The 13,909-nt window shown below is 46.9% G+C and overlaps 1 protein-coding gene across 2 annotated transcripts in view; it reads right to left on the bottom strand.

The window, feature by feature from the left end:
- The window catches only part of traf3ip2l (TRAF3 interacting protein 2-like), a 78,414-nt gene that overhangs the window by 45,135 nt on the left and 19,370 nt on the right, over positions 1-13,909 (bottom strand). For both annotated transcript variants that reach the window (XM_029708376.1, XM_029708377.1), the window contains exon 3: positions 6,285-6,925. In XM_029708376.1, coding sequence (XP_029564236.1) covers positions 6,285-6,925 — 641 coding nt within the window. The remainder of the gene's footprint in view (positions 1-6,284; positions 6,926-13,909) is intronic.

The raw sequence follows: 13,909 nt of genomic DNA, 5'->3' as shown, positions 1-13,909 counted from the left end.
ATATATTTAATGTGCTTTGCGATTGTGTAGGCTACTTTGTGCATGATTTGCGTTTTACAAAAAGTGCACTCTCCTACATGAGTGCGCTGGTATTACAGTTGCTGTCCTTTCAGAATCCCCAACGTGTCCCACGCTGAAGACCTATAGCAGGGTTTCCCAACTGGCGGCCTGTCATTGTTGGACCTAGAAGACTGTAAAAATACTATTTTAATGTCCCACGCATAACAGAGAGATTTGTGATAGTAGGCTTAGGCTTCTTGCGGTCAATTTGCAGTCTACAAATTATTTGTAATTATGTTCCGGCCCCTGACCAGCCGCTCAAGAAAAAAATTGGCCAGTGGCTGAATCTAGTTAATGATCCCTAGCCTATAGGTTCACCACTGAAGGTCTATAGGTTCACCACTGAAGGTCTATAGGTTCACCACTGAAGGTCTATTGGTTCACCACTGAAGACCAATAGTGTCACGTCGGTATAAAGGGTCGGGAGACAGGTGCAGGAATGCGTACATTTATAAAAAATTAAACCCAAATTACGGCGTGCCGTCTAAAGGCACGGGGATGAAGACCAAACAAACACGTAACACAAACACAGGGTTGAAACTCAAACAAAATAGTGAGGAGGACCTCGAATAAATACACACGCGCACAATGATTAACACACGGGACGAGACCCGTAGTAATCTGGCAATCCACAAGGGCACGAAAGCCAAAACCTGGCTACCCCTACCCCGGTCAACAGCCCTGCGCTCCCCACAGCAACTTGCCCAAACCTCCCCCACTTCTCCTTCACCCAAATCCAGACAGCTGATGTTCTGAAAGAGCTGGAAAATCTGGACCCCTATAAATCAGCTGGGCTAGACAATCTGGACCCTCTCTTTCTAAAAATTATCTGCCGAAATTATTGCAACCCCTATTACTAGCCTGTTCAACCTCTCTTTCGTATCGTCTGAGATTCCCATAGATTGAAAAGCTGCCGCGCTCATCCCCCTCTTCAATGGGGGAGACACTCTAGACCCAAACTGTTATAGACCTATATCTATTCTACCCTGCCTTTCTAAGGTCTTTGAAAGCCAAGTTAACAAACAGATTATCGACCATTTCGAATCTCACCGTACCTTCTCCGCTGTGCAATCTGGTTTCAGAGCTGGTCATGGGTGCACCTCAGCCACGCTCAAGGTCCTAAACAATATCATAACCGCCATCGATAAGAGACATTACTGTGCAGCCGTATTCATCAACCTGGCCAAGGCATTCGACCCCGTCAATCACAACATTCTTACTGGCAGACTGAACAGCCTTGGTTTCTCAAATGATTGCCTCGCCTGGTTCACCAACTACTTCTCCAATAGAGTTTAGTGTGTCAAATCGGAGGGCCTGTTGTCCGGACCTCTGACAGTCTCTATGGGGGTGCCACAGGGTTCAATTCTCGGGCCGACTCTTTTCTCTGTATAAATCAATGATGTCGCTCTCACTGCTGGTGATTCTTTGATCCACCTCTATGCAGACGACACCATTCTGTAAACCTCTGGCCCTTCGTTGGACACTGTGTTAACTAACCTCCAGACGAGCTTCAATGCCATACAACTCTCCTTCCGTGGCCTCCAACTGCTCTTAAATGCAAGTAAAACTAAATGCATGCTCTTCAACCGATCGCTGCCCGCACCTGCCTGCCCGTCCAGCATCCCTACTCTGGACGGTTCTGACTTAGAATATGTGGACAACTACAAATACCTAGGTGTCTGGTTAGACTGTAAACTCTCCTTCCAGACTCACATTAAGCATCTCCAATCCAAAATGAAATCTAGAATTGGCTTCCTATTTCACAACAAAGCCTCCTTCACTCATGCTGCCAAACATACCCTCGTAAAACTGACCATCCTACCGATCCTCGACATCAGCGATGTAATTTACAAAATAGCCTCCAACACTCTACTCAGCAAACTGGATGCAGTCTATCACAGTGCCATCCGTTCTGTCACCAAAGCCCCATATACTACCCACCACTGCAACCTGTACGCTCTCGTTGGCTGGCCCTCGCTTAATACTCGTCGCCAAACCCACTGGCTCCAGGTCATCTACAAGTCTCTGCTAGGTAAAGCCCCACCTTATCTCAGTTCACTGGTCACCATAGCAGCACCCACCCATAGCACACGCTCCAGCAGGTATATCTCCCTGGTCACCCCCAAAGCCAATTCTTCCTTTGGCCGCCTCTCCTTCCAGTTCTCTGCGGCCAATGACTAGAACGAACTGCAAAAATCTCTGAAGCTGGAGACTCTTACCTCCCTCACTAGCTTTAAACACCAGCTGTCAGAGCTCACAGATCATTGCACCTGTACATAGCTCATCTGTAAATAGCCCATCCAATCTACCTCATCCCCATACTGTATTTATTTATTTTGCTCCTTTGCACCCCAGTATCTCAACTTGCACATTCATCTTCTGCACATCCTACCATTCCAGTGTTTAATTGCTATATTGTAATTACTTTGCCACCATGGCCTATTTATTGCCTTACCTCTCTTATCCTACCTCATTTTCACATGCTGTATATAGATTTTTCTATTGTGTTATTGACTGTACGCTTGTTTATTCCATGTGTAACTCTGTGCTGTTGTATGTGTCGAACTGCTTTGCTTTATCTTGGCCAGGTCGCAGTTGCAAATGAGAACTTGTTCTCAACTGGCCTACCTTGTTAAATAAAGGTGGAATATTTTCTTTTTTTTAAACACACAGCACAGGTACTCACACGCACCAGTGGACATTGGAACAATAATCGACAGGACAATGGTATACCAAGGGCACACTTGTACAATTACTAATCACTGGGAATAGGGGCCAGGTGGGAATAGGTGCCAGGTGGGAATAGGGGCCAGGTGTGCGTAATGAAAGTTCCGGAGGGATCCGTGACAAATAGGTTCTCCACTGAAGACCTAGGTCCTATAGGTTCTCCACTGAAGACCTAGGTCCTATAGGTTCTCCACTGAAGACCTAGGTCCTATAGGTTCTCCACTGAAGACCTAGGTCCTATAGGTTCTCCACTGAAGACCTGGGTGCTATAGGTTCTCCACTGAAGACCTGGGTGCTATAGGTTCTCCACTGAAGACCTAGGTCCTATAGGTTCTCCACTGAAGACCTAGGTCCTATAGGTTCTCCACTGAAGACCTGGGTCCTATAGGTTCTCCACTGAAGACCTGGGTCCTATAGGTTCTCCACTGAAGACCTAGGTCCTATAGGTTCTCCACTGAAGACCTAGGTCCTATAGGTTCTCCACTGAAGACCTGGGTCCTATAGGTTCTCCACTGAAGACCTAGGTCCTATAGGTTCTCCACTGAAGACCTAGGTCCTATAGGTTCTCCACTGAAGACCTGGGTCCTATAGGTTCTCCACTGAAGACCTAGGTCCTATAGGTTCTCCACTGCTCAAACATGTCTATAATGGATATATTTTTATCTATTGTTATTGACTGTACTTTTGTTAATCCCATGTGTAACTCTGTGTTGTTTGTGTCCCATTGCTTTGCTTTATCTTAGCCAGGTTGCAGTTGTAAATGAGAACTTGTTCTCAACTAGCCTACCTGGTTAAATAAAGGTGAAATAAAAAATATATAGATATAAAGGCTGCTAAGATATTCATGTTTCAAGAAAGGGTCTTTTAGTCGCGGGCTGGGGGCTGGGTCTTTTAGCCGCGGGCTGGGTCTTTTAGCCGCGGGCTGGGGGCTAGGTCTTTTAGTCGTGGGCTGGGTCGTTTAGTCGCGGGCTGGGTCTTTTAGCCTGGGTCTTTTTTAGGTCTTAGATACTACAGGCTTTATGTCAGGGATATGAATGAGCCTCATCAGATTAGATACTACAGGCTTCATTCATGTCAGGGATATGAATGAGCCTCATCAGATTAGATACTACGGGCTTTATGTCAGGGATATGAATGAGCCTCATCAGAATAGATACTACAGGCTTTATGTCAGGGATATGAATGAGCCTCATCAGATTAGATACTACAGGCTTTATGTCAGGGATATGAATGAGCCTCATCAGTAACATAAGAGCATTAGAACTTTGTATACCATAGTATTGTGTTGTCGACTAAAATAACTACTAATAAACCACTGAGCAGAATGAAGATTAATTTATTATCCAAGCTTCTTCTCATTAGACAACAGTTAGGTCAGGTCCCAAACCCCTCCCAGCTTCATTTCATTAGACAACAGTTAGGTCAGGTCCCAAACCCCTTCCCAGCTTCATTTCATTAGACAACAGTGAGGTCAGGTCCCAAATCCCTTCCCAGCTTCATTTCATTAGACAACAGTTAGGTCAGGTCCCAAACCCCTTCCCAGCTTCATTTCATTAGACAACAGTTAGGTCAGGTCCCAAACCCCTTCCCAGCTTCATTTCATTAGACAACAGTTAGGTCAGGTCCCAAACCCCTTCCCAGCTTCATTTCATTAGACAACAGTGAGGTCAGGTCCCAAACCCCTCCCAGCTTCATTTCATTAGACAACAGTTAGGTCAGGTCCCAAACCCCTTCCCAGCTTCATTTCATTAGACAACAGTGAGGTCAGGTCCCAAACCCCTTCCCAGCTTCATTTCATTAGACAACAGTTAGGTCAGGTCCCAAACCCCTTCCCAGCTTCATTTCATTAGACAACAGTGAGGTCAGGTCCTGTAGACAGTCCTGGGACTGTAGAGACTGTGTTGGCATTAATATCCAGGCTGTAATGGAAACTAATGGGACTGTAGTGACTGTTAGCATTAATATCCAGGCTGTAATGGAAACTAATGGGACTGTAGAGACTGTTAGCATTAATATCCAGGCTGTAATGGAAACTAATGGGACTGTAGAGACTGTTAGCATTAATATCCAGGCTGTAATGGAAACTAATGGGACTGTAGAGACTGTGTTAGCATTAATATCCAGGCTGTAATGGAAACTAATGGGACTGTAGAGACTGTTAGCATTAATATCCAGGCTGTAATGGAAACTAATGGGACTGTAGAGACTGTTAGCATTAATATCCAGGCTGTAATGGAAACTAATGGGACTGTAGAGACTGTTAGCATTAATATCCAGGCTGTAATGGAAACTAATGGGACTGTAGAGACTGTTAGCATTAATATCCAGGCTGTAATGGAAACTAATGGGACTGTAGAGACTGTGTTAGCATTAATATCCAGGCTGTAATGGAAACTAATGGGACTGTAGAGACTGTGTTAGCATTAATATCCAGGCTGTAATGGAAACTAATGGGACTGTAGAGACTGTTAGCATTAATATCCAGGCTGTAATGGAAACTAATGGGACTGTAGAGACTGTTAGCATTAATATCCAGGCTGTAATGGAAACTAATGGGACTGTAGAGACTGTTAGCATTAATATCCAGGCTGTAATGGAAACTAATGGGACTGTAGAGACTGTTAGCATTAATATCCAGGCTGTAATGGAAACTAATGGGACTGTAGAGACTGTTAGCATTAATATCCAGGCTGTAATGGAAACTAATGGGACTGTAGAGACTGTGTTAGCATTAATATCCAGGCTGTAATGGAAACTAATGGGACTGTAGAGACTGTTAGCATTAATATCCAGGCTGTAATGGAAACTAATGGGACTGTAGAGACTGTTAGCATTAATATCCAGGCTGTAATGGAAACTAATGGGACTGTAGAGACTGTTAGCATTAATATCCAGGCTGTAATGGAAACTAATGGGACTGTAGAGACTGTTAGCATTAATATCCAGGCTGTAATGGAAACTAATGGGACTGTAGTGACTGTTAGCATTAATATCCAGGCTGTAATGGAAACTAATGTGACTAGAGATCCTTTCAAATAGGTATGTAATGGGTATGTAATGGGTATGTAATGGGTATGTAATGGGTATGTAATAGGTATGTAATGGGTATGTAATGGGTATGTAATAGGTATGTAATGACACATATAAACTCTTTATCGTGTTTTATTTACATTTTAGAGGCGATAAGGTGGATAGATCGGGTGAAAAAAGCAGTTTCCCCATACGACATATCTCCCCCTTTCACTATCACGCAATAGGTTTCTCATCCGCCATTTTAAAAAAAGACCCGACGGAGCTCATTGCCTTCTTCAACCATGCAGAGATGGGCAGCATGAAGGTCTCCTCATTGATTATGTTGGAAAGGGAAGAAATTGTACTTTACAACAGTATTGATATTACAGTTGACCTGGAACTATTACCTTTTTTGGGCACTAAAATAAGGTCAAAACGTACGGAACAATGCGATGTACAAAAGTTTGTTAGCTAGCGTTACTCACACATGGGCCTGGAGGGTAGGCGGTAACCAGCGATGGGCAGGGGACTCTGGTAGGGGCCCATGTTGAAGCCCTCCGCAGGGCACTGGGCACAGCAGGTGTATGGAGTCAGAGAGTGGTGGTAGAGGCCTGCTGAGGGGGGGATGGAGTGAAGGGAGTGGGGCTGCTCCAGGCTGGTCACACTAGGGCTGTAACGGCCCGGCAGGCGGGTGAGGGACAGGGACCTTCCCCGTGAGTAACAGCTCTCCCCTGGGTAGCTGGGGTAGTTTGGGGGGGTGAGGCAAGAGGGCAAGCTACTGGGGTAAGCAGGTCCAGGACCCGACCAGGCGCTGGTGTAGCTGGGGTGAAGCCAGGAGCCATCGGCCTGGCTGGGGAACGGGGTAGGCTGGCTGTACCCGACTGGGAGGCCTACAGGAGGCTGATAGGGCGTGTAGCTTGGCCCCGCCCTCCGACTGCTAGAGGCGGAGCCAGCCATGGAGCCGGGGTCGTCATGTTGGAGGTCGGGGCGGAGGTCTGGGCGGACATCAGGGCGGAGATCGGGGCGGAGATCAGGGCGGAGATCTGGGCAGGGGGTAGAGGTTTCGTCGTCCTCCTCTGGAGTGTTCTGGAACTCTCTACGGCAGCAGATCAGCTGGGGGACACGCCTAATGGGACAGAGGTCAGTTAGGGGTCAGAGGTTAGGGTTAGGCCTGGAACAGAGGACACGCTTTAGTTACATCATGTACTGTGCCTTCAGAAAAGTATTCACACCCTTTGATTTATTCCACATTTTGTTGTGTTACAAAGTGGGATTAAAATAGACTGTCATTTTTTTGTTATCAACGATCTACACAAAATACTCTGTCAAAGTTAATGTAAAAAAATGTAAACAAAACTCTAATATACAGTATGATTAGATAAGTATTCAACCCCCTGAGTCAATACACGTTATAATCACCTTTGGAAAGGGCCTCCCGAGTGGCGCAGTGGTCTAAGGCACTGCATTGCAGTGCTAGCTGTGCCACTAGAGATCCTGGGTTCGAGTCCAGGTTCTGTCTCAGTGGTCTAAGGCACTGCATTGCAGTGCTAGCTGTGCTACTAGAGATTCTGGGTTCGAGTCCAGGCTCTGTCACAGCCGGCCACGACCTCGCACAATTGCCCCAGCGTGGTCCAGGTTAGGGGAGGGTTTTGTTATGGGTGTAAGATGGCACAGTGATGCCATCTGTTGGTAAATGTTAATTACTGCAACTCCAGTGTTTTACCGGTGTGCTTGAAATACCCGGATGTATTGCAATATACTGAACAAGACTGGTTACTCGCATCCATGCCTCTGTCTCGTCATTTAACATTCAAACATGGTGTCAGAGTCGGATAACTAACCATGCTTTCCGCAAATTAGAGCCACCTGTTCTGGTTTACCCCCTGAAAAATGCTTATTTGAGTAAAACTTCGCCTGACGCCGGAATTGTCCTTAGCTAGAGTGAGTTTGCTAGTTAGCTTCAGTGTTGTTAGCACCGATTAGACATGGCAGCGAACATTCCCCCTCCCGCCGTTATGAAGCTTAGCGGAGACTGGAGCACAAACTGGGATACGTTTAGAGGTGAATGGGAGGACTATGCACTAGCAACGGGACTTCTGGAAAAGGACGATGAGGTAGTGGCTGCCACTTTGAGGACTATAATGGGAACAGAATGCCGACACGTATACAAACACAACCTGAACCTAACAGCAGCTCAGCAAGGTAACGCTACAGCTATTCTTGATGCTCTTGAACATTACTTCAAGCCAGCAAAGAACGTTATCTACGAGCGTTATGTTTTCGGTTGTTGCAAACAGGAGGACGGGGAGTCCATTGACAGCTTTGTCACTAGGCTAAGGGAAAAGGCAGCTACATGTGACTATGGTGCTTTAAGAGATGAACTGATCAGAGATAAGCTAGTGCTTGGCATAACTGATGAGGGCACCCGCAGACGTTTGCTGAGAGAACGCGACCTGACGCTGGTCTTGGCGGTGGAGACATGCCGTGCAGCAGAGCTTACTGATATACGGGTAAGGTCCATGGAACTAGAAAGACAACATATGGACAATGTCAATGCTACATTCAGGCAGCCAGTAAGGAAATTCCCCTTTGCCACTGCTAATGCTAATACTACAGCCAACTCTGCAGCAGACAACCCCAATACGTGCAGATATTGTGGCATTTCTCATGGACGAGGAAAAGAATACTGCCCAGCCTATGGAAAAATATGCAAATCCTGTGGTACAGCTAATCACTTCGCAAGGGTCTGCATGAAAAGCAAGAGAAAGGAGGGTAAAGTGCACTCCATTGAAACAAACACAGATGAAGGGAACAACAGCACAGAGGATGTATATGCTAGCGAGTGCATAGGGGCAGTGAGGGCAAAAGGACAAAAGTGGTTTGTCACTCTGCTACTTAATAATAAACCACAGCAATGCCAGCTAGATTCAGGGGCCACATGTAACGTTATGAGCCTTAGAGACAAAAGGAGGCTCGCGCCCAGAGACAAACTCACACAGAGTAGCACCAAGCTGAAACTGTATTCGGGACAGTTCATGACCTCTTTAGGCCTGTTTGTGACAGAGTGTGTTTTACGTGGCCAGAAACACACCCTTGAGTTTGAAATAGTTGAGGCTAGTCAACAGCCATTACTCTCAGGTTCTACATGCGAGCGCCTTGGACTCATTAACTTCACCATCCCAGCTGATCTTAACATTGTAGACAATGTCCAGGCTGGGCCCCTGAGCAAGGAGACACTCCTGAGCAAGTACCATGATGTCTTCAATGCACCGGTCGAGTCAGTTCCCGGCGAAGTCCACTTTGAGTTGGACGCAGCAATCCAGCCTGTCCAGTGTGCACCCCGCAATGTACCAGTGGCCATGAAAGAAGCTACAAAGGCTCAGCTTGACAAATACGAAGCAGATGGCCACATGATATCCGTCACCGAGCCTACAGACTGGATAAGTAATATGGTCATCGTCAAGAAACCAGACAAGCTACGGATATGCATTGATCCTAAACACCTCAACCGGGCTCTGAGACGCTCACATTACATTATGCCCACGTTGGAGGATGTTCTTTACAAGCTCCCAAAGGCCAGAGTCTTCACGCTCGTGGACGCCAGAGATGCCTTCCTGCAGTGCAAGCTCGACGAGCCCAGCAGCTACATGACCACCTTTTGGACACCCTGGGGCAGGAAGAGGTATGTTGAAGCTCCCGTTTGGTGTCTCCGTGGCTCCAGAGGTGTATCAGCGGAAACAGCATGAGCTGTTGATGGGACTCAGTGGCGTGGAACCCATAGCAGATGACATCCTCGTAGTGGGCTGTGGGGACAGTGATGAGGAGGCAGAATGTGACCATGACGCCAAGCTGCTGGCCCTGATGGTCAGATGCAGACAGGTCAAGCTAAGGCTAAGCATAAAAAAGCTTCAGTTTAAAGTGCCAGAGGTCCGCTTTCATGGGCACATCTTGTCCTCCACTGGATTGAAGGCGGATCCTGAAAAAGTGAAGGCTGTCTTGGAAATGCCCCACCCATCTGACGTGAAGGCAGTGCAGCGCTTCGTCGGATTCGTCACCTACCTGGCCAAGTTCCTACCGCGGCTCTCTGAAGTGTGTGAGCCACTAAGGAGGCTCATGGACAAGGACACCATCTGGCATTGGCTCCCAAAACATGACGCAGCGGTGAGGGAAATAAAACAACTGGTCACCCAGACACCTGTACTGCGATACTACGATGTGTCAAAACCTGTCACGATTCAGAGTGACTCAAGCCAGTATGGACTTGGCTGTTGCCTCATGCAGGAGGGCCAGCCTGTGGCATTCGCCTCTAGGGCACTCACCCCAACAGAGCAGAACTATGCCCAGATAGAGAAGGAGTGCCTCAGCATTGTGTTTGCATGCCAACGCTTCCACCACTATCTGTACGGCGCGACAATATTACCGCAGAGACAGATCACAAGCCCCTTATTGCTATATTCAGCAAGCCTCTCCTGAATGCCCCGAAACGACTGCAGAGCATGCTACTGGCCCTACAAAACTACAACCTCAAGGTGGTGTATAAGCCAGGGCCAGAGATGTATGCGAGTGACACGCTCAGCAGGGCTACTGCATCAGGCACTCACACACGCTCCATGCATGAACGACACGCAGTGTGCAGCTTACAAACAGAGCAAGTGGATGTTGAACACATCAACCAGGCTGACTACCTCAATGTCACGGACCAGCGCCTTATACAAATCAGACAGCACACAGACAGGGACGAGCAACTCCAGGCATTGAGGTCTGTGATTCTGATGGGCTGGCCCGACTGCAAGGAAGAAACTGCTTTAGCCGTCAGAGATTATTGGCCAGTCAAAGAGGAGCTCAGTGTTCAAAACGGAGTAATATTCAAGGGTCAGAGAGTCGTTATTCCCCGGTCTCTGCGCCCTGAGATGTTGGCGCGCGTGCACTCAAGTCACATAGGAGGTGAGGCCTGTTACAGACAAGCACGTGACACACTGTATTGGCCAGGAATGCAGAGTGAAATCAAAGACTATGTCAGTAAATGCACAATCTGCAATGAATATGCCACTGAGCAACAGAGAGAGACGATGATGTCCCACGAGCTACCGATGCGCCCCTGGCAGATAGTAAGTCTAGATCTCTTCCAGCACAGTGGCAAAGACTTTCTGCTGGTAGTCAATCATTACTCAGACTTCTGGGAGATTGACCTCCTCCCCGACCTCTCAGCAGAGACAACAATCAAACGCTGCAAGGCTCAGTTTGCCCGCTATGGCCAGCCAGATAGGGTAATTTCAGACAATGGACCCCAATTCTCCGGAGTTGAGTTCCGAAAATTTGCTGCAGATTGGGAATTCGAGCACGTCACTTCATCACCACGACACCCAAAAGCTAATGGGAAGGCGGAGTCCGCAGTCAAAATCGCAAAGAACCTCTGCAAAAAAGCTCTGCGAGAGGGCAAAGATGCCTGGAAAGCAATCCTGCAGTGGCACAATAACCCGACAGAAGGCATGGATAGCAGCCCGGCCCAGCGCCTCATGGCACGGCGCTTAAAAGCAGCTCTGCCAGTAGCCAGCACTCTCCTGGAGCCATGTGTGTTGACAGACGTGCTGGTGAAGCTACGTCACAGAAGACAGGTCTCCAAGTTCATCTATGACAAATCAGCAAAAGACTTACCTGAGCTCAGGGTGGGTGAAACGGTGCGGATGAAGCCACTACCAGGGGACCGGACTGGCCTCTGGAGACTCGGATCCTGTGTACAGAAAGTGGCACCACGCTCCTACTTGGTCGAGGTGAATGGATCACGGTACCGTCGTAACAGGGTTGACCTTCGGATTGCTGAGCCAGCACCTACTCAGAACCCTGATGGTCAAAGGGGTCGCATGACAAAAGACAGAACCCCAGCAAGTCACATGGGGCCTGAGGCACTGGGCGAAGAGCCAGGGGATCACAGGTCGGCCGCTCCCTCGCCCATCAATACTCCCCTTAGACAGTCAGGTGACACGCCTGTGCGGGAACCCGCAGTCCTCGCAGACAAGCCCCCTGTCTTTTCACGCTGTGGGCGTCTGTCCCAGCCACCAAAAATACTTAATCTGTAGGTTTCCCATTAGGGATTGTTGACAGACAGAGATAAAAGTGAAGAGAGTATCAAAATGTGTTAAGTTGTTACCTGAAAAAAAAAAAAAAAAAAAAATACTAAACTGTTCATGTTGGAAATTATTACTAGGTTTGTTTTGTTAGTGAATTGACAGCTCCTGTCCTATTTTATAAAAGGAAAGATGTTATGGGTGTAAGATGGCACAGTGATGCCATCTGTTGGTAAATGTTAATTACTGCAACTCCAGTGTTTTACCGGTGTGCTTGAAATACCCGGATGTATTGCAATATACTGAACAAGACTGGTTACTCGCATCCATGCCTCTGTCTCGTCATTTAACATTCAAACAGGTTTGGCCGGCAGGGATGTCCTTGTCCTATCGCGCACTAGCGACTCCTGTGGCGGTGCCGGGTGCAGTGCACGCTGACACGGTCGCCAGGTGTACAGTGTTTCCTCCGACACATTGGTGCGGCTGGCTTCCGGGTTAAGTGGGCATTGAGTTAAGAAGCGGTTTGGTTGGGTTGTGTTTTGGAGGACGCACGAGTCTGTACGGGAGTTGCAGCGATGAGACAAAACTGTAACTACCAATTGGATACCATGAAATTGGGGAGAAAAAAAGGGTAAAATAAAATAAAATTGCACTAACATGTAAAAATGTCATATTCAATGAGGGTGGGCCACTCTGCCCCTGGGTCATCTGGCTAGAGGTGAACAATGGAATAACAACCAAATTATTGGTAGAATGGTAGGAGATAACAGTTTGTATAAACTCACTAGGAGGCGTAGTTAAAATGAACATAAATAAGGTTACTCACAATAACCATAGTCTATCTAAGAGTACCTTTGGCAGCGATTACAGCTGTGAGTCTTTCTGGGTAAGTCTCTTAAGAGCTTTCCACACAAGGATTGTGAAACATTTGCCCATTATTATTTTCTAAATTCTTCAAACTCTGTCTAATTGGTTGTTGATCATTGCTAGACAGCCATTTTCAGGTCTTGCCGCAGATTTGAGCAGATTTAAGTCAACTGTAACTTGAAAATTCACTGTCTTCTCGATAAGCAACTTCAGTGGAGATTTTGCCTGTGCGTAGCACCATTACGTTTCTTTTCTATCCTGAAAAACTCCCCAGTTCTTAACCATTACAAGCATACCCATAACATGATGCAGCCACCACTGTGCTTGAAAATATGGAGAGTGGTACTCAGTAATGTGTTGTATTGGACTTGCCCCAAAACTAACACTTTGTATTCAGGACAAAAAGTGAATTGCTTTGCCACATTTTAGCAGTATTACTTTAGTGCCTTGTTGCAAACAGGGTACAAGTTTTGGAATATTTGTATTCTGTACAGGCTTCCTTCTTTTCACTCTGTCATTTAGGTTAGTTTTGTGGAGTAACTACAATGTTGTTGATCCATCCTCAGTTTTCTCCCATCACATCCTTCTCCTATCCAGAGCCAAAGGGACCAACGCTGGCCTGGAGTTGCCCAGAAGTAGATGGTCATCGTGGAAGGAGAGCCCTGCTGGGCCATGGGTTGGGTCCGGTTAAGTGGTAAACTTTATCATAGCATTGATAAGAAAAATGCCTTTTAAGACTCTGACATCTATGAGAACCGTTCCAAACAATGAGAAGGATCTGAAGGCTCCGTTTAAGAGACTACAAACCTCCTGGAATGAGGAGAGATAAGAGGGCTCACAATCAGGCACCTTCCTCCAGGTTCTGTAATGTGTTATTATTAATTTATTTATATAGCCCTTCTTACATCAGCTGATATGTCAAAGTGCTATACAGAAACCCAGCTTAAAACCCCGAACACCAAGCAATGCAGGTGTAGAAGCACAGTGGCTAGGAAAAACTCCCTAGAAAGGCCAAAACCTAGGAAGAAACCTAGAGAGGAACCAGGCTATGAGGGGTGGCCAGTCCTCTTCTGGCTGTGCCGGGTGGAGATTATAACAGAACATGGCCAAGATGTTCAAATGTTCATAAATGACCAGCATGGTCAAATATTAATAATCACAGTGGTTGTAGAGGGTGC

The sequence above is a fragment of the Salmo trutta genome, chromosome 22 (genome assembly GCF_901001165.1).
Source record: "Salmo trutta chromosome 22, fSalTru1.1, whole genome shotgun sequence".
Taxonomy (NCBI): domain Eukaryota; kingdom Metazoa; phylum Chordata; class Actinopteri; order Salmoniformes; family Salmonidae; genus Salmo; species Salmo trutta.
The sequence above is the reverse complement of the archived record's forward strand: the minus strand, read 5'-3'. Positions and strand labels throughout refer to the sequence as shown.